Source organism: Thamnophis elegans, chromosome 8 (genome assembly GCF_009769535.1).
Source record: "Thamnophis elegans isolate rThaEle1 chromosome 8, rThaEle1.pri, whole genome shotgun sequence".
NCBI lineage: Eukaryota > Metazoa > Chordata > Lepidosauria > Squamata > Colubridae > Thamnophis > Thamnophis elegans.
Window position 1 is genome coordinate 56021398 of NC_045548.1, and position 27374 is coordinate 56048771.

Here is a 27374-nt window from a genome sequence, read left to right on the forward strand (position 1 = left end):
ACATGGTCATATGGTGGCCCACTTAATGACCGCCATGACTTACAACCAAAATGGTCAGTTATGGTCATAGGCCGAGGACTGTATCCCAACACTACTTTAATTTAATTATTATTTGTCAGTGTACAACATATGTACAATGAGATTTGTTGAGCTCCCTCAGTGCACCCCCTCCCAACACAACAGAACTCACAATGAAGACAGAAACTCCCTAACCCAATAAATCATATTAAAAAACACCCAGTCCTTACACGTTTCAAGTCCATCTTACTACGTAGTTATGATGTTATTTTGCATTCAGGAGTCTGATAGCTTTCCAATCATACAGTCTTTTCCTTCAATGCTTCTACAATGGTCAGACAGACCCAAAGTACTTTTGCCAAGGTTTAATGTAACAAGCAATACCTGATGACATGGAAATTCTATTTTTGGCATGCAAGATTTCGGCCTGAGTGGTAGCAGGGACACCATCTGTGGGAAAGGATCCACGTCAACACGTGGTTTTTGTTGCCGAGCATGCCAGATTTTCAGCTTGGCAACTGTGGCCTGAATGTCAGCTTTATGAGTTACACAAAACCGGGGACCCCTGAGGAGAAAAAGACTGGTTATGGCTAGATCTTGAACTTTATTTACGCTATTATTCTGTTCTCTTATTCAGATCCCTAAAGAATAGCATAGAATAGCATAGAATAGCATACCATGGCATAGAATAGAATGGAATAGAATAGCATAGCATAGAAAAGAATAGCATAGACTAGCATAGACTAGCATAGAATAGCATAGCATAGCATAGAAGAGCATAGCATAGAATAGCATAGCATAGAATAGCATAGCATAGAATAGCATAGAAGAGCATAGAAGAGCATAGCATAGAATAGCATAGCATAGCATAGAAGAGAATAGCATAGAATAGCATAGCATACATAGCATAGCATAGCATAGAAGAGCATAGCATAGAATAGCATAGCATAGAATAGCATAACATAGCATAGAAGAGCATAGCATAGAATAGCATAGCATAGAATAGCATAGCATAGCATAGAAGAGCATAGCATAGAATAGCATAACATAGAATAGCATAGCATAGAAGAGAATAGCATAGAATAGCATAGCATAGCATACATAGCATAGCATAGCATAGCATAGAATAGCATAGCATAGAATAGCATAGCATAGCATAGAAGAGCATAGCATAGAATAGCATAGCATAGAATAGAATAGCATAGCATAGAAGAGAATAGCATAGAATAGCATAGAATAGCATAGAATAGCATAGAATAGCATAGAATAGCATAGCATACATAGCATAGCATAGCATAGAAGAGCATAGCATAGAATAGCATAGCATAGAATAGCATAACATAGCATAGCATAGACTAGCATAGCATGGAATAGAATAGAATAGAATAGAATAGAATAGAATTCTTTATTAGCCAAGAGTGATTGGACACAAGGAATTTGTCTTTGGTGCATATGCTCTCAGTGTACATAAGGAGAATAAAATTACATTAATCAAGAATAAAAAGATACAACACTTAGTGGTAGTCAATGTTACTAATAAGCTATCAAATCAGACTAGGAAACAATAAAAACAATATAAATCATAGATAGCTACTAGGAAGGAAGAGAAGAATAATAGTAATACATTCTTGGTAAATTATTGACAGTATTGTGGGAATTAAGTTGTTAAGCAGAGTGATGGCATTCGGGGGAAAACTGTTCCTGTGTCTAGTTGTCTTGGTGTGCAGTGCCCTATAAGAGTCGTTTTGAGGGTAGAAGTTGAAACTATTTATGTTCAGGATGTGAGGGGTCTGTAGATATTTTCACAGCCCTCTTTTTCACTTGAGGAATATACAGGTCCTCAATGGAAGGCAGGTTGGTAGCAATTGTTTTTCTGCAGTTCTAATTATCCATTGAAGTCTGTGTCTGTCTTGTTTGGTTGCATTTATATGATCATAAAAATCATATAAATCAGAGGTAGGTTGCTTCCGGTTCCACCTGGACAGGCGAACCGATAGTAGCAGTGGCGGGAGACTCCGCCCACTTGCTTCTGCACAAGCGTAGAAGCATCACGCATGAGCACACTCAAACCAGTAGTAAAAAATATTGGCAACCCACCACTGATACAAATCTCTTTTAATAATGATGGTTTTTATGTGATCATATACACATTGTCTTTAGGAATGTTTAATTAAATTGCACCTGCTCTTAATTGATTTTGCCTGAATCATTTTCCTTTGGCTGTATCAGTTAAGCCTCCACTATCATGAATAGATTCTTTATCTCATCATAAAGTATTATCCTTTTCTGCCCAGATTAAGTGGTCCATTTAGGAACAAATGGTTTGCAGAGTATAATTTCAACTCTTCCGCCATCCAATCACAAACAGCTCCAGTGTTCAGAAAAGCTAATCAGATTTAATTAAATGTAATATTTCATCCTTTTACCAGTAAAGAAGCAAAGGTTTCACTACTTCAGACTGGATGCCCCTTAAATTATACACATTCCATTGATCGCCATCCACCAGGTTGAGTTTGAAAAGAACTTCAAAAGTCAGGTAATAATCTCCATTGCTTGCCAGGTATAATTTTTTCATCCGATCAAGCTGTCTTGAATCAAGGAAAATATTAACATAATATATGCACAGGGAAATAATTCAGAAAAAAGACATTCAACTCTAAAGCTCTTTTACATTTTAAATGGGATTCCATCTTTCTTCACAAAATAAAGGCCAGGATTGAGAACATTTAGCCACAATAACCTTCTCATCCTGGTGCTTTCCAAAAAGCTGAGTTGGAATTATCAACTACACGTAGTCCTCGACTTACAATAGTTCACTTAGTGAGCGTTCAAAGTTACAACGGCACTGAAAAATGTGATTTATGAACCGTTTTTCAGAGTTACCATCTTTGCAGTATCCCCATGCTCATGTGATCAAAATTCAAGATGCTGGTTCAAATTCATGACTGTTGCTTTGTCCCAAAGTCATGTGGTCACTTTTCGCAAGCCAAGTCAATGGGGAAGCCAGATTTACTTAACAGCTGGGTTACTAATTACCAACTGCAATGAGTCACTTAACAACTGTGGAAAGATAGGTTGTAAAATTGAGCAAAACTCAAAAAAATGTTGCACTTAACAACAGAAATCTTGGGCTTGATTGTGGTCATAAGTGGAGAACCACCTGTATATCCAACATAAAAAGAGGAAAGTAGGTCCAATATATTTCAGGTTCACTAGTTTGGGAGATGCTACCTTACTCCTTAGTTACTAAAATATCAAATAAGATGTATTCTGGGAGAAATCTTGTATAATTTATAATTCTTGATATTTAAGAATATCTTATGTCTTCATATTTCTCCTGAGTTTTCTGCTTCTAGGTAGTCCTTAAATTATGATTATAATTGGGACCAGAAATTCCATTGCTTAGCAAGGCAGTAAAGTGAATTGTGCCTGATTTTACCTGCTTTTTTGTCACAAATATGGGAAACTAATTTGCTATGGTTATGGGAAATGAACTTGTCAGAAGGAAGATCTGACAAATAAACATAAACCAAAATGAAAACAGCAACTAAACTCATTCAATATCTTCACTGCCAAAGGCTCATTTTATATTAAAATCTGGAAATACCTTTTCTGCCTTTTAAAAGTCTTCATGACCTTCAGCCGTTCGATATCTATCCAAAGCCACCAGTATTTTTCTCCCAAAGTTCCTCTGATGAATTTTTTAAATCTTTCAAATTCGTGCCTGCTACCAATGTCATACGTCTTGTGGCTAACACACCAAGCTGCTCTGGTTTCAGTGTTATCCTTTTCTGATTTTGCAGAAATTTCACTCTTCACATCCGCTCCGTCAACCGCTCCATCAACCGTTGCGTCAGCAAAAGATGACTTTTCAAAGATGGACTCTATGGATTTTTCAGTGCCTACTAACTCATATATAAAAACTCTAGTTGTCTTACTGAAATTGATGTTATTAGGACTGGGTTCAGGTGGCTGGCCAGTGACTACTGCAACAGAATTTTTTAGTACGTTTTGAACAAAGGCAAAAGAAAACTCATCCATAGTGTGAAAAGATGCCAATTCTTGATATTGGAAAATATCTTTCACACTTTCACTCTTTCCCTCCTTAGGACTAAAATCCCAGTCTTGTCCTAAATATGCTCTTAATAATGTCCCTGAAGGAGTATCAGGAAGTGACAAAGAATGACCTTCATCTATGCTTCTTCTGGCTTCTGTCTTTTGAAGAAATGGGATGTCAGTAAAATCGGGCTTCTTCTTAATTCTGGATTCATAACCTGCATGTAAATCACACATCAATCCTCCAAAGACCACCAACATGCTAACATAATCATGAATTCGAGTATGTAAAAATTGTTCTATCTCACTCTCCAGGAATGGCTTCTTTCCTCAGACATTTCTGCAAGTCAGAACCTAACTTTGAGTAGCTAAATTAATATTATTTTACAAAAAAAAAAGCCAAGAACTACCCCAAGTCACCATCATTTGTCTCCTATCACATACAGTATGTCTGAATTTATTTTTCAGCCTGAATATGAAACAAAAGAGCATCTACAGCTGTGATGGCGAACCTATGATATATTGGTGGGCACACAAGCTCAGTTCCGATGCACATGGGTACAGTGGTCAGCTGATTTTCGGCCCTTCTGGGCCCACCAGAAGTCAGGAAACAGGCTGTTTTCAGCCTCCGGTAGGCCTCTGGGGAGTGGGGAAGGCCGTTTTTGCCCTCCCCAGGCTCCTACAAATATCTTCTCCCATAAGAAATGATTATATTCCAGAGTTTCCGCAAAACAGTTCTGGGCCAGGCAATTCAGCTGAGTCAAAATCTGGACCACTTTTATTAATATACTATTTAGACAAAACAAAGTCTAGATGGGTTCAGTTGTTTCCACTATTCTCCAAGCAAGTCCACCACAATAAACCAGTGATACTTCCTGCTCACAGTTTTATTTATTTATATTTATATTTATTTATACCAAACCTCTTAACTGCCCATTTCAGCGGTAGGCTGCTGCCAGTTCAGACGGGTTCAGGTGAACCAGTAGTTCCGGTAGCTCACCCACCCATCCCGGCACTATCAGGTCCTATATATCTCACTCTCTGTTTCGCTCACCCCATCCATGCAGGGCAGCTAATTTCCATGCCTCGCCCGCTCTACTCATTGTGGCTGCCCGAGAAGTGTGCTGGAAGCACCATAAAATCGCCATGTGTTTGAAGCTGTGCACAAGCGCAGAAGGCACAGTCAGGGGCAAAGCGTGCATGCATGTGGGCTCACACATTTTCAGTTCTGCACTAGGCAAACCGGTTGTTAAATTATGTGCAGTCCATCTCTTGCCCATTTCCAGTGGTGGATTCAAATAATTTAACAACCAGTTCTCTGTCCTAATGATTTCTTCCAACAACCAGTTCACCAAACCGGTTGTCCCAAAGTGGTGCGAACTGGCTGAATCCCACCACTGCCCATTTCCTTCATACAGGGGCTCTTTCCCACAATATTTCCAGCAGTTTCCCACCCACACACTTCTCAGCTGCTTTTCATCTCAAAACCTGGCATATTCCACCAACTAACCAACCAACCAAGCAATATCCCCACTACCTCCACTCTTTCTCCCTCCTCTGCTAATATCCTTAGGTTTGTCATCACTTATCCTGCATAAAATTTTGCCTGGAACATAATAGTCCCTTTTCATTCTGTGCACAGGAAAAAATACTATTTTGCAGCCATAGGAACCAAAACACCCAAATGTGACATACTACGTTAGTTTGAAGCCAGTGCTTCTGTGTTGAGGTGTCATCTTATTTACTTTATGCTTCTCTTGTATATTTACCAAAAATCATGTGGCCCATAAAAATAAACAAATGTCTTAAATTTGTAATGTGGTATATCTTCGCAAAGGAAATAATGTTGTTTAAAAAACCCTCCATTTTAAGCCTCTTGCACTTGTTTTTTTTTCAATTCTGTACTTATATTAGAGTTGCAAGGATTTCCCATCCCATTACTATACTGCTCCTGAATAAATGCAATGAAAAGGCCTTTGGGATATATGTTTCTTAATGTATAATTAAAAAACACATGTAAGGAAAGCCAGGGCATTAATATGGATGTGCTCAGATACTTTGTAAGCAATAGCAATAGCACTTAAGACTTATATACTGCTTTACAGTGCTTTACAGGCCTCTTTAAGTGGTTTACAGAGTCAGCCTATTTCCCCAAACAATTTGGGTCCTCATTTTACCCACCTCGGAAGGATGGAAGGCAGTGGTGGGTTTCCAATTTTTTTTACTACTGGTTCGCTCATGGGTGCGTAAGCGCTCGCTTGTGCGTGTGATGTTTCTGTGCATGCGCAGAAGTGTCCGGACGGGTGGGTGGAGCCTCCCACCACCGCTACTACTGGTTCGCCCAATCCGGGCCAAACTGGGAGCAACCCACCTCTGATGGAAGGTTGAGTCAACCTTGAGCCTGGTGACATCTGAACTGTTAAATTGCAGGCAACCAGCAGGCAGCAGAAGTAGCCTGCAGTACTGCACTCTAACCACTGCACCACCTTGGCTCATGAATACAAGAATGCAAAAATACCACTTCTAATACCCTAATTTTTTTAGAGCAAGTGCAATAAAAAGCAGAGTTTTTCTGCCATGAATTTATAAACCAGGAGTAATGAAGCCAGCATTATTGCAGCTGCCCACCATTCCAAATTATACTATTAAAATACAGTTGCAAAATAGATAAATTTTGATGACACTCTTTCTTAACTTTTTAAAATTCAAAAACTGGGACTAAGAATGGGAAAGATGTTTTTTCTCCCTGAAGTCTCCTGGTTCCAGTCCCAACCTCCTCAAACTTCAAAATGACTGTGGTCAGCACAATTTTAGTTCATTTTGGGGGGTTTTTTTTGTCATTCAAAAATGGGAACAAGTCAGTGGTGGATTCCTAACCGGTTTACTACTGGTTCACTGAGCAAGTGCTGTGCATGTGTGCACAATTGAACAAAAAATAGTCAGAAAAAAAGGAAAATAGCTGAGGAAAGGCAATTCAAGATGCCGCCCTGGATCAGCTGGGCTTCGGTAAAGTAAGTAGAATCCAGGGACGGGTGGGCAGGCCCACTTTTTAAAAAAAACAGAGAACCAGTTTGGTCTCCATTTGAAGGCAGCACTACAGTCCAAACTAGCAGGAACCCATCTCTGGAACAAGTGTCGTCTGAGAAGCAAACCACTGCTCTTGTAGCCCATCAACCAGAGGTGGGATTCAGCAGGTTTTCACCAGTTCTGTAGAACCAATAGCAGAAATTTTGAGTAGTTCGGAGAACCGGTAAATACTGGCCCTGTTCCCATCTATTCTCTGCCTCCCGAGTCCCAGCTGATTGGGAGGAAATGGGGATTTTGCAGTATCCTTCCCCTGCCATGCCCACCAAGCCCCACCCACCAAGCCACGCCACGTCCACAGAACCGGTAGTAAAATAAAAATTGAATCCCACCACTGCCATCAATCCAGCCCAAAATTCCCTCTCCCCAATTGTGATCTCAGTAACCCTTGTTACTCCATAGGAGAGGATTTAAAGCTGCCAAATTGTCTCTAGAAACATCTTGTTCCCATTTGCAGTTTTAAGGTGTAATTAATAACCAAAAAAGGGAAAAATCAGTTGGTTCTGTCTTCTCAGTGATATGCTTGGTGTGGTCCTTTGTAAGTCTAAATTTTTCCTTGATGCCTTAAATTTTGTTCCTTCCTGCTATAAATGCAACCTGCCCACAAATACTACTTACCTAAGTGATCACTGCGAGTAGTAACACTAATAATAGATGAAGAAGTTTTGCAAAGTTCTTGAGGCGTTATATCTGAAGATAAATGTACAATATAACATTGTTAGGAAAGAATTTGGAAGAAGAGGACAAAAGCTGGGTAGGGGGGAAGGGCTGGATAAGATCATCCAAAACCATGGGGTGAGGTGTTATCAATATGCCGAACATATCCAACTTTACATCTCCATCCCTGGTGATCCAATTAATACTGTATCTTCCCTCTCATGATGCCTGGAGGCTGGAGGGATTTGGATGGGGGACAACAGGCTTTGGCTAAACCTTGGTGAGATGGAGGGGCTGTGAGTTCAAGTGGCTTCAGGATTTGTTGGTTCATCATCCTTAGTTCTGGATGGGGTTGCACTACCCCAGACAGATTCGGTATACAATCTGGGGGTTCTCATGGACTCACAAATCCTGCTCAGAGCAGATGGCAGCCATGGTTGAGAGAGATTTTGGGCAACTTCGTATAATGTGAGTCCCTGTGCATATTCACTCATGCCCTGGTCATCTCCCAGTTGGATTACTGCAACACCCTCTGCATGGGGCTACTCTTGTAGAATATCCATAAGCTACAACTGATACAGAACACAGCAGCGCAGACGATTTTGTACACCTCTCATGTGGCACATGTGACACCACTGAGATGCGAGCTGCACTGGTTGCCAGTTTGCTTTCAGATCTACTTCCAGGTGATCGTTACCTTTAGCCCTTTATGGCATGTGCCTAGGGTCTCTGAGGAACCACCTTACCCTGTTGGGATGAATCCACCTCACTCATTTCGGTGGAAAGGGCCTACTTTGGATCCCATAAGTCAAAGAATTTCAGCTGGTGGGGTCCAGGAGAAGAGCCTTTTCTGCTGTGGCCCCCATACTATGGAATGCTCTCCCACCAGAGGTGAGATCTGATCCCACACTCCTGGCCTTTTGGAAGAGCCTAAACATTTGGCTCTGCTGTTTGGCCTGGGACCCAAACAAGGACACACTACATTGGGGATGGCTGGTCATCATCTTTGCTTTTTAATTTTAATTTTTAAATTCTATTTTAATAGTTTTTCACACTTTTTAATCCTTATTATATTGTAAGCTGCCCAATGTCACATTTTAGTGAGATGGATGGCATAGAAAGCCAATAAATAAATAAAATAAATTAATAGCCCACTGTTGCAATAAACTATATTTTCCAAATTACTTCCATATTGCTACCTCCAAATTACATAAAAGTGTCTGCAAAGTTGAAATCATTAGCACAAACCCATTTCAAAAAAGGCTTTATCTCTCTCTATATATAAAATTATTAGTTTTATTCATTCATTTATTTAAAACATTTGTATAGTCACTTATCTTAAAACCAACAGTGGGTGGCTTACAGCCAACAAAATTATTCTCATTCTCTCTCTCTCTCTCTCTCTCTCTCTCTCTCTCTCTCTCTCTCCCTCCCTCCCTCCCTCCCTCCCTCGCTCTCTCTCTCGCTCTCTCACTCCCCCTCCCTCCCTCCCTCCCTCTGTCTCTCTCACTCTCTTAAAACAAACCATGATAAAACTAAAAAAACAGAAAACCTGATATTACATCACATTTCCCTGATACTATCTGCATACTCATCTCACACTGTCCTCATTGCATCCCTACTGGCTTGTTTCCATGGAGGTTTCTCAAATAAGATCAGTAAAATATACACAACAATTGCATCATTTAGCATATAAACAATTACTACATTATGGCCTTCTTCTTATATTAAGGTTCTCCATTAAGTAACCTTGAGGCTCCAGAGAAATAATAGTTGTGATTAAGCAGTATTTTTCCCACTTGCCCTAAAAATTCATGAAAGGCAATCAACACAATTTTTTTTTGCAAAACAGTGAAAAGGAGAAAGGGAATATGTTGAAGGATTTAGAAGAAAAATAATGTAAGTTTTTATAACAGACTGGCTGATTGATTTTGTTTGTAAGGCTGCCCAATTGTTCATCCATGTCTACTACCCTCACATATAATTTCCAGTGATTAATATTACCTTCATATGTAGGCCATGACTTTGAAGAATCAGGTAAAAATCGAACATGAGACGATGACACAGGACGGGTAAAAGAATCAGTAATGATCATGTTCTGACTTTGTTTGGCTAGAGTAAACCAATCCTGTGTCTGAGTAACAGTAGCCTATTAAATAAAACATTTGGTTACTTATAAATTAAGTGGAGAAGACAAGTGGTAGATTTAAAAGGAGAAATGTTAAGTCTACATCTGAGATGTCCCAATTCAAAAATCCAAAGGAATATGTGACATAAGATAAGGAAATCATTTAAGCACACTATATCCCTATCTAGTCAAATAAAAATAAATACAATAAATAGTTACCAATTAATACTATTTATGCCATGGTTTTTATCAGGCACAAACTGATAAATCTACTGTTTATTATCAGTATAAATGTTTTTTATTAATTTTATCTCACTTGTTATGCACACCATAAACTGTTATTCACCCCAAAAGCTTTACTGTAGTCAGAAAGAAGGCTGATACTCTTTTTTATCCAGAACTATTTGATCTAATTGGTAAAAGTTCTTTTTGTGTAGTTATTGAAATGTCCAGGGTCCAAGCAAAAGAAAAAAAGAGCAATTGTATTTCCTAACAGTGTAAAAACCAGTTGAATTTGGAGTTATTGCAGGAATGAACTATTTTTAATTGAAGAACATGGTCCTTTCTGGATGGTCTCTATATTCCATGGTTGGAGAACCTACAGTTTTTAGTGAATGAGACAAAAGGGACCAGGCTACAGTTGTGCTGGTTCATCACATTCTTTGTGCATCCCCTTCTCACTTTTGCACATCTCCCCTTTTTCTCCCTCTCTTCTTCTAGATGTGTTGAAGTTAGAAAAGAGGTTCAGTTTTTGCAATAAACAGTTGACACCGCAAGGGAATGACCCGGTGCAATGGTGGGATTCAAATAATTTACCAACCAGTTCTCTGCCCTAATGACCAGCTGCATAGGCGGGGCTCGGTGGTCATGTGATCATGTGGGCATGGCCAAGTCAATGTCACTCAGGTCGATGGGCACTTTGCCTTAGTTGTTACAATGGTAATAAGGAGAGGCAGTTTCTGTAAGCAGGGCAATAAAGATTAGGCTAGAAACAACACCAGAATGTTTCCTTCCTTACAGAATTAGCCCTGTAAAGTGGGGAAAAAACAAAAGATTTCTTCCAACAACCAGTTCTCCGAACTGCTTAGAAAGTTACCAACCGGTTCTCCCGAATAGGTGCGAACTGGCTGAATCCCACCACTGGCCCAGTGCCCAAAATGGTAAAAGAGGAATTAAAGAAGAAGAAGATGACAGCTAAGGAAAAGAAGGCCGTCCTTTGATCCTCAACTGCCTTCCTCAACTGCCTTCTGTCATGAGAAATTAACTTAAGACTTTTTTCAAAGTTTGTCATATGTTGTGGAAGGCAGGCTGCAGTACACTTGTAATTCCTCTAAATTTTCTACTTTAGTAGTGTCCTAGACTGAGGAAAGCTGCATTCAAAACACTATTCAGCTAGGAAATCCCCAGGTAAAGGTAGGTAAGTCATTCCTTGTCATCTTAACACATTTTCAGTGTGGTAACATAAATAAAATAAACAGAAGACATCAACTAGTGAGAAAATGGGACTATTAAGAAGGATACATCCATATTCCATGCTCCTTTACATTTAATTTTTTATCTTAAAAATATTTTATTTACTGCTCTGCAATCTGAGACCAAAGCAACATACATTAAAACATACACAGCAATGAAATTAAAAAGGACATAAAACCAAGTCAGCCAAATCCAAGAAGAAGGAACTTTTGCCCCTGCCCTTGGAATATCCAAACATTAGTCACTTAAAAGAAAATACTGATCTCCTCAATGATGAGGGAAGTTCTGAATAATTTGGGGTTATAATTCTGATAATGAATGGGGATGAAAGTGGGTGTTTTAGTAAAACATGAAAAACAGAATCAACCACTGTGCTTGAAGCAGTAATGGTTTCCTCTTATCTTTGCTACCGGTTTGGCTCTGCATGCGCAGAGCGTCCGTGATGATATCTGGGCGGGTGGGCGGAGCCTCCCACCGCCACCATTACTGGTTCGCCCGAACCGGAGCAAACTGGCAGAATACCACCTTTGATTTGAACATGTAGGTATGATTTTCATATGGGAGACTGTAATATCTTCTAGTTGTCATCCTGATGGGTAACACCTCAACTTGAACCAGAGGTTAAACAAAAACCTCCCACTCTTATTTTATTCTCCACACAATACTCTTATTTACAACACTCATTGTATTTTACCTGGCCAAGAGAAACATAGAACTTTTTCATAATCAAATCATCTTCATTTTCCTCAGGGCTGTCTATGATGGGTGGAGATTTTGAGAACCAAGGATAATAGTTTTTGTCTATAACAAAACTGATCCCAGTTTTGCTCCATTCCACCTGTGAAACAAGTTTAGCTAATCTACAGAGAAGTGACAAATAGCATAAAGTAATTTAAGGTTACCCAGATAATATTAACATCAACAAAACTACTGTTCTTTTAAAGAAACCAAAAGCTCAAAGACATTATCTTAATTCATTATAATATAATATAATAATTTAATCATATTCAGAGTTGTAAATGTTTGAAGAGTATCAGCAGACTTCATATCAAGTTCATATAGAAATCTGTCAAGACAGTCACTCCTGCATTTAGGAACTAGCAGTAGAAATTTCAAGAGTCTTGGGGACAATTTTAAACACTCTTAGATAATTTCTTTAAATGCAGACAAGATAGATTTCCTATATTTATACTCATAAGATCAGTCTGGCACAGAACAAAGGAATCTATTCCATCTTATATACAGGTGGTCCTTAACTTACAAGCCCAAAGTTTCTGTTGCTAAGCAAGACATTTGTTAAATGAGCTTTGCCTCATTTTACCACCTTTCCTGCCACAGTTGTTATGGGCCGAGGTGGCGCAGTGGTTAAATGCAGCACTGCAGTTCAGCAGTTTGGCTGTTCAAATCCCACCAGGCTCAAGGTTGACTCAGCCTTCCATCCTTCCAAGGTGGGTAAAATGAGGACCCAGATTGTTGTTGGGGGCAATATGCTGACTCTGTAAACCGCTTAGAGAGGGCTGAAAGCCCTATGAAGCGGTATATAAGCATTGCTATTGCTCTATTGCTCTAATTGCTGCAGTTGTTAAATTGGTAACACGGTTGTTAAGTGAATCTGGCTTTCTCATTGACTTTGCATGTCAGAAGGTCACAAAAGATGATCACAAACCCCGGTACACTATAACTCTTATAAATATGAACCAATTGCCAAACATCTGAATTTTGATCACAGGAACCTGTGACCATGGGGACCATGGACCGAGTGTGAAAAACAGTCATAAGTCACTTATTTATCCAGTTGTGAATTTTTCAATCCCTTATTAACCAAAACATGACCTTGTGAGCAAAATGCTTCCTATTGTTTTTATTTCTTGTACAAAATCTCTAACTGTAACCTTAACCAGGACTAAAGTCTTAAATAGTATGAAAAATTTGGATTTGAAGCTAACCCTCTCCTCCGATTCTCATTTACAACTGCTTTAATTAAACACGATAAAGACTAACCCTAGAATATAGACTATGCAATCATAGGCCTGGAAGAGACCAGCCTAGTCTAACCCACTTCTTGAGCCAAGAGACCTTATAACATCCCAGTCAAATAGCTGTCTAGATTTTTGAAAACCTCTAGTGATGGAACTTCCACAACTCTGGGAGGTAAGCTATTCCGCTGATTGTTCTCATACTCAGAAAATTCATCCTTACTTCTAGGTTGGATCTCTCCTTATCAAGCTTCTACCCATTACTTCTTATACGGCCCTCTGGTGCTTTGGAGAATAAGACAGTCTCTCTTCTCTGTACAATCACTCAAGTATTGGAAGACAGTTATGTCCCCCAATCCCTCTCTTTGATTGGCTAGACATACCTCGCTCCCTCAAGTGTTCATTATACAATTTAGTCTCTGGAGCCTTTATCTTCATTGTTGCTTTTCTCTGTATACTTTCTAGGATCTTAGTATCTTTTCTGTTTCATGGTGACCAAAACTATATGCAGTATTCCATGTGTGGTCTCACTAGTGCTGTGATGGCGAACCTATGGTACACATGCCACAGGTGGCACACTGAGCTGTTTCTGAGGGCACGCGAGGCGTTGCCCTATCAGCTCCAGTGCGATGCTTCCGGTTTGCATGTTGGGCTATTTTTTGCTCTCCCCAGGCTCCTAGAAAGTCTCTGGTGCTTGGGGAGGGCGAAAAATGGACCTACCGGGCCCACCAGAAGTCAGAAAACGGGTCGTTTCCAGCTTCCAGAGAGCCTCCTAGGGGACGGGGGAGGCTGTTTTCGCCCTGCCCAGGATTCTAGAAAGCCATGTGCACATGGACAAGGCAGCTGGGGGGGGTGGTCATGCACGCATGCACAGGGGGCACGGTACGGGGGGCATTAAATTATGGGGGTGAGCATGTGAGCACGCACATTAGTGAGCAAGCACACTAGTGCGCATACACATACTTTGTGCACCCGAGATGAAAAAGGTTCGGCATCACTGCACTAGTGAGATATAAAGTAGCATTATCACTTCTCGTGTTCTTGATGTTATCCCTCGGTTGATGCAGCCTATGACTGCACTGTTTTTGTTTTTGTTTTGGTAGCTGCAGTATACACTGCTGGTTCATGTTAAATGGTGCTTCACTTAAAAACACCCCAGATCCCTCTCGCAGTTACTGCTATTGAGCCAAGTGCCACCTATTCTGTATATATGCATTTGGTTTTTCCTGCTTAAGCGCAGGATCTTTTTTTTCTCACCACTAAATTGCATCTTTAGGGCCGGGGGGGGGGGGGGAAACGGGGCACAAAGATGCCAATAACATTTTCTCTGTAAGAAAAGGATTATATTATGTCTTCCTTAAAGGCTGCCAATATTTGCACTTTTAAGAATAGCAGAAAGATTGATACACTTACCAAATTAGGTTAAAAAAAATTTGTGTGGCCAAAACAATCCAGTTTTTGTTGATGTTTTTGAGATAAACTAATTAGAAGTCAAATTACCTGTATTCAAAGTAGCAATCACTCTCTAAAAATGCTGGAAATCTATTCTTTTTTATCCATTCAATAGCTTGTTCTCGGTTCAGACTCTAACAAAATAAAATATATTCTTTAAATTTTATTTGCTGTATTATTAATTGTATAATCCAACAATTTCCAAACACTTCATAGGAGCTCAGTGGATCCTAGAAACATACACACTAGGTATTTCATTACCCAACTACATAACATCATCAGTGCTACTTTTATCAAGCTGTGTTTATTGGAGGTTTGTCTCTGAAACTGGTAGGCTTTTTTTCCTGCAGAAAAAAATACTTATTCTTTGACTGAAGCTTGCCTAAATGCAAATTCATCACATTTGTATGCTGTCTGAAGCATTTGATACCTATGTGCGTGCCTATAGAAGAGAAAATTTGTAGCTCAGGGGTGCTTGGTGCTCTCTTCTTGCTGATGTTTCCCAATTAAGGAAAACCATCTAGCCCTGATGATATTCCTTAGTTGGGTAATGAAATGTCTGCAAGAAAACAACCAAGGTCAGAGAGCATCAAGAATCCCACAGAAAGAAAGATCGCTTGTCAGGATTCATTCCCTGAGCAAAATACTGCTCCCTGAGCAAAGGATGAAATCAGAAAAAAGATCTATTTCTTACAATTCATTTTTATAGAATTGTACTAGAATGGTATCCTCTGGCATCCTGTGACATAAACATTCTGCTACTGCCATAAAATGCATTTTGATAGAGTAGCATAAAATTGTTCCTTTCTTGGTAGAAGTTGCCTCTCCTTTTGTGGCTTACTGATAATGGTTTCTGGAAAGGCTTCTTTACTTTAGCCAGTATTTCTGGATGTAATCAAATAAATTTGTAATTATTTATGCTCAAAACAAATTCCATGCTTTTGTCTCCGTATCCATGAGAAAATAAGACAGGCCAAAGTCATATCTCTCATATTAGTGGAAAGTTTCCAAGATGTCAATTTTTAAAGGAAAACTATATTGAATCCTATATTGTATTCATTACTCTTCATTTAGGATTGCACTATAAATATTTTTGTTGTTATAGTTCAATATTCCCAAATCTGTGTTGTCAAATGTATTGCAACTACAGTTTACAAAATGTCTAGCAATGATTTGACCAGATTAGCTGAGAATGCTGGGAACTGCGGATCCAAGACATTGAAAGCTGAAAAATGCAGTGATAATTGTTTAGCTCAGTGTTGTTCAATATTGGTGTCTTTCAGAAGTGTTGATTTCCTCTCTCCAGCCAATATTGCAGGCTGCAAATTCTGAAGTCCACTCTCGTTTAGATAGTGAAATCTATATATGTGTGAAGGTTTGAATGGAGGGAAGGAAAGTCATAATAAGTGGATTTATTTTCTACTTCCACGCTTGAACAACCCCTCCCCACTCACCACCCCCACAAATAGCCTTTTGGCAATGATGTACAAATGTTTTGGTTTCAGTTTTCAATCGTCACATCATCCCATTTCAGAGGTGGGTTGCTGCCAGTTCGGCCCAGATTGGGCGAACCAGTAGTAGTCGTACATGCACACAAGCACGCGCAGGAGCGTGCCCGAACTGGTAGTAAAAAAAATAGCAACCCACCTCTGTCCCATTTGGAGTTTGAAATGGCTCATGTCACAGGTACATATTTCCCTAACTATTTTAAAAGTAATTGAAACTAGAATTCCAAATGGTTGGATTTAACTTTGTGCACACCATTTATTAATGGCTGTCTCTCCATATGAGTGCAGATTCTAAGGATGACGGGATCTTTAAAAACAATATACAATTATATATATATAGGACCAGACAATGTCACATATTCGACAACAGTATAGTGCAAATTACCCAAAATATATAATCTGCATCAAGGATATCACAATACATGACATCATCAAAGCTTATATCAGATTTTATGGGCACACATATAAACTCAGACTTTCAGATTTACTCACAGAAGTCGGGATGGAAATGGGAATGGATCCTAATTCACTGATATTCCATACAACTTTCTTCTCAGAGTGACTATGAATGTGGATTAAGTTTTAATTACTCCTTTTGAAGGAGATATACTTCTAGGAAAGTCAATGCCTTTGAAACTTAGCAACTTTTTAAACACCTGGTATAACCAGAGGAATCATTGCAGGATCAAAAGGTTTTAAGAGCCGAGGTGGCGCAGTGGTTAAATGCAGCACTGCAGGCTACTTCACCTGACTGCAGTCCTGCAGTTCGGCTGTTCAAATCTCACCGGCTCAGGGTTGACTCAGCCTTCCATCCTTCCGAGGTGAGTAAAATGAGGACCCGGATTGTTGGGGGCAATATGCTGACTCTGTAAACCGCTTAGAGAGGGCTGAAAGCCCTATGAAGCGGTATATAAGTCTAACTGCTATTAACCTCAATCTGATTGATTAAATGTGGAACCCCGATTAATACAAGATTTCAGAGTTGGTTGTATATCATATTTCCATGAATGCTTCTTAAAGGCACAATAATAACACCAATTCATTCTTACCATGGTTGAATAATTTAGATTAAAACTGAAGGCCGGGGAAGGGGGAGTGTTACTATCTTTAGAAAAAGGGGCTTGTATCTTTGTCTGCCTTGTAACATCATAAATGGGATTTCGAGGTTTCTGTTCCCGAAGCATCTGTTTTAGCTGGTTTTCCATGCACTGTGGGACATCACTAGCAACTTCAAATATTCCAAAATCGGGATTATATTGAACTGGTTCCGCAAATGTCTATAAACGTGAAAAGTGAAAGATTAGGATTCAGAATTAGCACAACACTGAAGGAATATAATCTAACCATGCATTGTACAAATAAACTGAGGGCCCCAAATTCTGCCTGTATTCCTCTTAAACTATCTGATAGTTTAATTTTAGAGGGTTTCCCCCTCTTGATTATACTTTTATAACCCAGGGCTTTGTTTTTCTAACTTTCTAGAACAGCGACTTCTGCCTATAAAAAAATTAACATATCAGTTAATTCAGTACTGAATTAGAGGCACAGAGAAATTAATGCATATTTATAGTTTACGACCATTCAACCTCCTACCACTTAACCCATTCTGCAGTAATTGATGTGTTCTTTCATAAAAAGAGGAAATATGACCGTAACCTTTTAGCATTCCTGGAGCTTACAGAAAATGCGCCTATACGTACATTTTAAAAACTGATGAAACTTCCCCAAATGGTAGAATTTACCGCTATCCTCTGAGCATTCAGGGCTAATCGACAACGTTGTGCTGTCTGATAGAGGAAAAGGCTCATGGATTCTTCTTGGCAAGAAAATAAAACAGTGATAAGAAGTAACAATCAATTTCCTGCCTTTTCCTGAGTGCTTAAATTAGCTGCCTGAAGTAGCTCCTTCTTTCTTTGTTGAATTGGCCTTGAGATAACAAAGTTATTATTCATAAGTATCATAAATTTGTGATTGCTAACATTTCTTGGGGGAAAAATATGCAATGTACTAACGTCAGGCCAAAGTTTCTGTTTTTATTTAATTTGGAGGGAATACAAATTAAAATAACAAAAAGAATAAACTTTTAATTCCAAATCATTGGAGATATGCTAGTTTATGAGAATATGTGAACAAAGCATGTAAATTCTACAATCTGGAACTATTTTAACAGATGCTAGATAATTTTAGTTATGTGTTATTTATATAGAAAACTAACCAAGGATAACATTAATTAATCACTTGTATCTATTTTTAATTTCAACTCTGGCAATGGAGCCCAAAGACCCATTTTCCAAAATGCAGTCCAATTAATTAAATTGAAAACATCTGGATCTTCTAATGTAATAAAACAGATGCCAATAACAATGTTTTAAATATAAACTGTATTGTCATCTTGGATGCTTGACTACCAATCAATTATAATGTATATAAAAGGATGGAATGAAAGAACTAATAGTCTTCGCCAATAAGCCTAGGCCAAACTACTAAGTTAATCAAAGGCACATGTCTCAGTCCAACAAGTGACTTCACTTTTCTGAACTAGATCCTACATATGCAAAGAAGCTCGGAGCATGGGAGGTGTCACATTTGACATCTCAGAGCTCTGAACATATGCTGACCAGTCGAATCCAGTTCTTCCAGTGGAGGCAAACTGCAATCACCTGCAATCAACATAGGAAGACGCAGGGAAATCTTTGTTGGTAAAACCCACTCCTTATATACACAGACTTCTTATAGTATGATTTTAAAAAATCATGTGGTATCTCATGCAAGTGGATAAAATAAGCAATATATTATAAACGTGTATACAATAATCATGAATTACCAACTGTCTTCTGATTTAGTCAAACATGATCCCAGCACATATTTGCTAGAACACATAGTGAAAGCTCTACCACAACATGTGTCATGATTAGGATTCATTCAGATTCATTCCACTTGTAGATAATAAGATTGTTAAGAAGCAGAAGCAAAGTGTGCAAAACGACCAAATCACTGAAGTGCAGTAAAAAATTAGGGTACCTTATTTGAGCAATGAGCCCTCTATCTCTAATCTGTGTATGAGGAGTCAAATTACATTTAATCAAATAGCAATGCAAAAACATTTTAAACCCACTTGGAGGTATGCTAAGATCATTCCTCAAATTTGGGTCCATGCAATTGCTTTGACAACAAGTCCCAACTAAATGCAGCTAATGATCAATGATCATGGATTGTGGAAGTGAGAGTCCTAGGCACCTGAAGGGCACTAGACTGAAGAAAGCATACTATGGTATTATTTCATATTACTTATCTATTTATCTATTCATTAATTTATTTCAATGCTGCTCTTCTTCTTGAGAGAGGTCAGAGAGATACACAAAATGACAAAACCATCAAGAACAGGAGCAATAATTCTGATTTCTATAACAATTAGAAAATCAGCAAGTAGGCATTCCATTCTTCTTTGAGACAGCATGGTGACCAGATATATTTTTTGTCAGGGGAGGGGGGAAGACTTGTATTATATTACAGAATCATTGTGCGGTCCCTGAAAAGGTCTACTCTCTGCTATTTACATGGTGATCTGATCCAACCACAAAATGTTTTATATTAGGTTTGTTCTGTCTCATCAGTTTTACCCATGTTTCTTTCCATGTAGTGCCTGGACTAATCTGCATCAGGTTTTAAAGAAAGATATAATCAACACATTTTATTGCTAATTATATGCATATATTAAATATATATTTACAATTTAAGATGTACACACAGAGAGAGACACTTCACATTTGCAAAATGAATGGGGGATATATTAAAATGAAAATGATAATTTCTGAGTGGAGAAATCTCAATGGTAATGGTTCCAATCAGCACATTAGCCAAAGATATGTGGATTTGGTCAGTTTGTATTGAAGTTCTCAAAAAAGAATCCAAGTCATTATATCCATTTGATATAATTCAGAACAAAGAACTATTTAAAAGGTACTTCTGTAACTTAGCAGTAGACAATCCATTGGCTGGCTGCATGAAACAAAAGTGCCAATTTGCAGGATGATTTCCAACATAGTAATACGTTAAAAACATTTCTTTTATTGAAATATTTTCTTGTAGTAAAGTGAACAATTAATAGCATCATATATTTTTTTACTTTAACCATTTGCCCATATACCAATTTTTTATGTCTGGGAACCAAACTGTAATCAGGTTTCCATTAGCATTACCCTGAATAATTTCTATGAAGAGCTGCAGCAAAATAAAACTGGACATATCAGACACTCCGTAACCAAGTTGAATAGAACAAACTGAGAAAAGCTAGTGATGAACAGGTCAAGAATTCTCAGCTTCTTTCTGTTTTGGCCTTTCCATTCATTGCACCACTGTTGCCTTAAGACATTTGCTGAGGTTTCCAGCATGAGATAATTACAACGTTCTCCTGAGGGAGTTTTCTGTAAAGCTTCTAATGTATGTACTACTTTGGGAACACAGTTTAGGATTTGAGACAAAGCAAGAGGGATTGGGTAAGTAAGCCAGAATATCTTGCATGAGTCATATATTGTATATACAGTGTAAGTCTATATAGTAACAATCTAGTCAATCAATTTTATTGGGTTAACTATAAGGAATGTTGGAGCAATATGTGTCATACTTACTGGGAGACCCAAAAATTCATTGAAGAAGTCTACAAGTATATTGTCAGTTGCTAAAAACTCTTCCTGTGAGAACAGAGAAAAGGGGGGGGGGATGTGATGTGGTAGAATAAGGACAATTCTTCTTATTGTAGAAGTGGTTAAGAATTTCCAGCATTCCTGCAGAATAGCAATACAACTTATATACCGCTTCACAGTGCTTTATAGCCCTCTCTAAGCAGTTTACAGAGTCAGCATATTTCCCCCAACAATCTGGGTCCTCATTTTACCCACCTCGGAAGGATGGAAGGCTGAGTCAACTTTGAGTCTGGTGAGATTTGAACTGCCAAATTGCAGGCAGCCGGCAGTCAGCAGAAGTAGCCTGCAGGACTGCACTCTAACTACTGCACCACCGTGGCTCTGATTCTGGTCCACATCAGGTCAGATTATGGTCTACCTATATGAGCATTACCAGACTAATTAATAATACAAGCTAAATTGGTAAATTCTTCAGCTGACTGGGGCCTCAGGCCAAGGTCTTCTCTATCATTTGTTGCCTGATCCATTTACAAATAACCATCACTAACCAATTGTAGTTTCCCAATGGACTAGCAGAAGAATCATTCTCAAGCCAGACCCTTCAGCCTAATTCCAGTGAAAGTAAATCATTACTCTTCCAATGAAAGATATTGCAATCTTTATCATAGCAAGATTCTATTCCATTATATTATATCCAGCTGTGCCCCCAGGTTGACTATGTTGGCTGGGGAATGAAGGGAGCTGAACATCAAAACATCTGGAGTGGTAATATATTTGGATTCTTCTCCTTTATTGGCAGCTTCCGCTACATTCCCCATAAGTTTTATGCTTTGGGATACATTGGTTTTGTAACTTTATGAACTCTACCTGTTCAGCTTTCCATTTTCAATTTGGTAATCAATTTAAGGACACTTAAGATTAGATTTAGATGCAACAGCCACCCTTCCTCAACGTGACTCTAACATCTTCAATGCAAATCAAGTTCTTTTGCATTAGGTAGTGATTTGGAAAAAGACAAATCTTAGCAAACCTCCAAAATTAATGGGGAGGGTGCAGCAGCACCCTTCAAATGAATTAGAAACCTCCCACTGACTTTGTGTTAAAAATGTTATTAAAAACAGATTACTGTGTCCTATAGCATATTTCACATTTCATCAGTCACAGTGGGCTGATGACAGCAGTGTAAATGACGGGTTATGACAAAAAAGAATGTTAATGGCTTTACTGGCCCAAGAAACCAATAGAAAACAAATCCCTTATTATTTAGGGAATTTGAAGCGGGAGAAAATATGCAGACATCTATGTTATTGAAAATACCAACTGTGAACCTTTTCAATTGTATGACATTATTCATATGACTTTCAAAACTGTGTGGGTGTGCATGTGCCTTTGAGTCAATACTAACTCCTGGTAAGTGCCTGGAAAAATTCCTGAAGTTTTCTTGGCAAGATTTTTTTCAGAAGAGGTTTGTAATTTTATTTTTAATCTTTTAAAAACCCTTATAATTTCTACAAGAATTATATTTGCATTCCCATTTTAATATTTAATATCTACTTTTATTATTCCCTTTGTAATAGTACTAGCGTCAGAATAATGTAAATTTTAGGAAAGCAAACCTCAAGTGTTAGGATAAATCCCAAGACAGGGGGGGGGAAATCTACATTTCATACTTAACACAATGAGTGAGCAGCCAAATGTCCCAAAGGTGCTTTTTCAAGAGGCAACTGGAATTTCTGATTTTTCCTTTCGAGACGTTTCGCTTCTCTTGAGCTGAAGAAGCTTCTTGGATGAGAAGCGAAACGTCTTCAAATGAAAAATCAGAAAGTCCAGTTGCCTGTTGAAAAAGCACCTTTGGGACAATCATGACCTGGATGACTGACAATCTCCACAGACATCTAACAACCAAATATTTATTCTTAACATTTTAAACTTTATGAAAATCCTGATTGAATAACAATTGACTATTCAACATTCACTGAATAATGAATGTTGTTTAAAATGCAGACTTATTACATAGGAATCTGAGCTTCAAAAACCTAGATAATCAATTGATGGCGGTAAATAGAAATTATAAACCAGTTGCTGTCATCTAGTGGATGTTTGGATTTTTGCAGCAGGAGATCTTCCCCAGCTTTGCTGAATGTGCAAACTGTCCATATTGGTGCTATGCATATGTGGTGTAGTGTCAACAGCAGTTTTGGTGAGTTAGATACCTTTTCCATTAAAGAAAGAAATCCTGTTGTTCAGACAGTAGTAGCGCTATGAATGTGTGAAGAGAGGGAAATCTGAAAAAAGCGGGGGGGGGCTATAGCAATTATACATGTAGATAACTCAATGCAATCAAGGAGCAGATGTTTTTCATTGCTGGTCCTACCCCAAGGTCCTTTAGTTTTCTTCTTCAGGGAAAAAGCCTATGTACTCTTCATATGTACATCTAAAGTAAGACATTAGCACAACCTAAGCATTGATTCCACTCTACAGTTTTTGATTATGAAAAGATATTTCTTGCTTATAAGACATATTCCACTAGGCAATAGTTCTCATCCTTGGCTACTGTAGGTTGTATGGACTTCAATTCCCAGAATTCTGCAGCCAGCATCCTGGAGAGACCTATTTAATCAGTCTGTGAGACATATTCAACTATTCATTGAGTGACTGTTTGAAGTTACAACAGCACTGAAAAAAGTGACTAATGACTGCTTTTCACACTTACAACTTTTGCAGTATTGCGATAGGTAGAGGTAAAGATTCCCCTTGCACATATGTGCTGGTCGTTCCCAACTCTAGTGGGTGGTGCTCATCTCCATTTTAAAGCCGAAGAGCCAGTGCTGCCCGAAGATGTCTCCGTAGTCATGTGGCTGGCATGACTAAACGCCGAAAGCGCACGGAAAGCTGGTACCTTCCCACCAAAGATGGTCCCTGTTTTTCTACTTGCATTTTTTACTTGCTTTCGAACTGCTAGGTTGACAGAAGCTGGGACAAGTAATGGGAGCTCACTCTGTTACGCGGAACTAGGGATTCGAACCACTGAACTGCTGACCTTTCTGATCGACAAGCTCAGTGTCTTAGCCACTGAGCCACCGCATCCCAATTGCCATAGCCACATGATCAGAATCCAGACGCTTGGCAACTGGCATATATTTATAATGGTTGCAGTGTCCTGGGGTCACATGACCAGCTTTCGCAAACTTCTGACAAGTGAAGTCAATGGGGAAGCCAGATTCACTTAACAACCACGTTACTAATTTAAGAACTGATTTCACTTAATTCACTTAACAACTGTTGCAAAAAATGTAATGTGGGGCCAACTCATTTGACAATTGTCTTGCTTAGCAACAGAAATTTTGGACCCAATTTGACATAAATCAAGGACTATCTGTAATCCATTTGTGCATATAAATCTTAGGCTGTAATCCTCTATCTGTTTATGTGGCTATATGTTGCTCTACCATTAGATTCTCAGTTTTTCAATATTCTTGTCCTTTCTTGAACATTATTAGATTTAGCAGAGCTGTTTGTTGTCCCAAACATTCAGAGAAGCACTTATTTACTATTTCTGTTTCCCCACTATTTTGTATATAGCACTCTACCTGCTCTTAGAAGATGCACTATTGGTTTAAGTAAAATTGTTGATATATTTTTAACTTATTGGAACAGATAAAAGGAGTATAACTTCAGATAATTAAAACAATATTTTTGTGACCATATGATATTACAGCAATACTACTGCCTAAAACTTTCCACTTTTATGTTTAAAATTACATGTAAAATATATTAAGCCTTTTCTTGTTCTTAACTTCTTGTAAGGGATGGATGGTATTGTACAGTAACAAATATATGTTATTCCACAAAATGGATTTTCTCGCCCTTAGTATCCTGATGATCATGTATAAATCTTAACTTGGCTGCCAGCTAGAAAGCAAATCTCTGCCAGAAAGTTGTGTGCTGATTTATCATCAAGTAATTCACCTACTTTGACAATTCAGCACATTTTTTCTTCAATTCCAGATTGACTCACTTAGGCAGAGCCAAACTGAACTAAAATTGTTCTAGAAATGGGGTCAAATTATTTGGTCCTATATAACATATACTTTTTCAGAGCAAAAAGAAGCAGATTCTTGGGTGGGGATGAGATGATAGGGCAGGCAGTGAAGTTTCAATTGGTGCGTTTCACCAAAATATCTATGGAGATTCTTAGACATCCAGTTCGTGGTTGTCCCAAAAGTGCCTTTTTAAAAGGCAACTGGACTTTGTTTTTTCTTTGAAGACATTTGACTTCTCATCCAAGAAGCTTCTTCACCTCTGACCATACTTCAGTTCTGAAAAGGCACGTTGGGCTTCACCAAAATAATATCCCCATCTGCATCAAACCATCTCTGTCTTTCTGCTGTGCCCCTATGACATTGCCTTTCTCTGTCCTTAAAGTGAGCTGAGTTCACGTTGGCCTATACCCAAGATGGCAAACTTATGGCACACATGCCCAAAGTGGCACGTGGAGCCATGTTGGCTGGCACGTATGGTGTCGCCCGTTCCTCTTCAGGGTTTCTGGCACGCGTGTGCACATGACAATCAGCTGTTTTTGGGGCGTTCAGCAGTGCCAGAAACCCGTAGAGCTGGTTTCCATTGTGCACATGCACATCTGGCAGCTGATCAGTGTGCATGCAGGTGCACCAGTAACCAGAAGACAAGCTTGCCAATGCGCATGCGTGCACCAGAAATTGGAAGTTCATTTCCCGGTGCACGCATGCCCACTAGGCAGCTTCTCTTCTGGGGCGCGCACACCCTTTTTGGCACTTGGTGCCGAAAAGATTCACCATCACTGGCCTAAGCTGTACTGTTATTAAAACAGAGCTTTTCCTCCTATTCTGAGAATAGCCTCAAATTGTGTCACACCTTTTAGACTTTGTACCTTGAAGGCCAATCCGGTGACTGGCAGGGACCAGGAACACAAGTGACAGAGGCAATACAAGTTTATGGATCAGCAATTGTATAGCTTTTTTTTGACCCAACAATGGGCAAAGAGCACTATCCACTGCTTAATGGGGAAAGGGCCTGAGATATCAATGCACTTAATTCTTTCCTGTTTTGTTTATAACTTCCTGTTTAATTTGACTTCTAAACAGAGGTTTTAGAGCATCTGGCAGGCTGAATTATGAAAAGGACAAGGCCTTTAGGGAAGGAAAGCCACGTTCCTCTCTCTGAAGCTATTCCTTTCTTTAAAGGCCCAACTTGGCTCTCCCTATTCTTCCTCTATCAGAATCTGTGAAAGAATTGGAAAGGTGCAGATGGAAAACGGCCATTCAGGCAGGAAGATGATGCTTTGTCCTGCAACTTACCTATGGAAGAAGAGGTTGCATATCAATATTTCTCAATCTTGATATCTTTAACATGTGTGGACCACTTCCCAGAATTCTCCAGCCAGCCTGCTGGATTGGAACTTCTGAGAGTTGAAGTCAACACATCTTACAGTTGCCAAGATTGAGAATCAATGCTCCATGTATCTCATTCCTCCTGCAAAGGATGTTTGAAGTAAGAGGGAAGATTTTGGAGGGAGGGCTCTAAACTTTCTAAATTAATGCTCCCATTGCATTCCTTTTCAAATTATTATGTATGTATGTCTTCGATAATATTCACAGTTACTGTGGAACGAAAAGCATTTGATTCGGTGGAACTAATTTCTGATTCAAAATATTTAATGTTCTGCCATCAATAACAAAGTTGCATAATAACATGGTTGCATAAATAAAGAGATAGAATCAAGATCATATCACATTTAAGACTCTTCTCTCTGCAAAAAAATGCATGTAAGATACTAGGGATTGGTTGTTGTAAATGACTAGGTAAACATAAATAGAGGGCAGGGGAGATTTAAATGTCAGTTATACTCTACCCTGTTTCCCCGAAAATAAGATCTCCCTGGATAATAAGCCTAATCGTGCTTTTGAGCGCATGCCCTAAAAATAAGCTCTCCCCTGAAAATAAGCCCTCCCTGAAAATATTGCAACACAGCAGCAGCCATGAGGTGACCACACTTATCACCTCCTGCACCTCAAAAATAATAAGACTTCCCCAAAAATAAGGCCAAGTGCTTATTTTGGTGGTCAAAAGAAAATAAGACCCTGTCTTATTTTTGGGAGAAACACATTGTCAGCATAGCTATCTATCTGAAAATGTGTCAAATACTAGAGAATTAAATTACTATGTTCAACAATTTGCAATGAGACAAGGAAAACAGTTTACTTACAAATTCATTTTCTCTTATGGAGGGAGGCACTGAAACATAAACAAAAATAGTATTAATAATGTAGATCTAATAATGAAAGTTCTCTGGACCAATTATGAAGTTATTAAAGTTATTCAGAAAAACAAATTCTTGGTT

The 27374-nt window shown here is 38.8% G+C and overlaps 1 protein-coding gene across 2 annotated transcripts in view; it reads right to left on the reverse strand.

The window, feature by feature from the left end:
* Window positions 1-27374, reverse strand: part of RGS22 (regulator of G protein signaling 22) — a 105051-nt gene that overhangs the window by 74891 nt on the left and 2786 nt on the right. The window contains exons 2-11 of one of the 2 annotated variants that reach the window (XM_032222981.1): window positions 27240-27268; window positions 20981-21043; window positions 17402-17629; window positions 14893-14978; window positions 12111-12276; window positions 9820-9964; window positions 7777-7848; window positions 3626-4292; window positions 2445-2606; window positions 403-583 (exon numbers count right to left, since the gene is read on the reverse strand). In XM_032222981.1, coding sequence (XP_032078872.1) covers window positions 403-583; window positions 2445-2606; window positions 3626-4292; window positions 7777-7848; window positions 9820-9964; window positions 12111-12276; window positions 14893-14978; window positions 17402-17629; window positions 20981-21043; window positions 27240-27268 — 1799 coding nt within the window. The remainder of the gene's footprint in view (window positions 1-402; window positions 584-2444; window positions 2607-3625; window positions 4293-7776; window positions 7849-9819; window positions 9965-12110; window positions 12277-14892; window positions 14979-17401; window positions 17630-20980; window positions 21044-27239; window positions 27269-27374) is intronic. The other variant, XM_032222983.1, reaches the window with a different exon arrangement.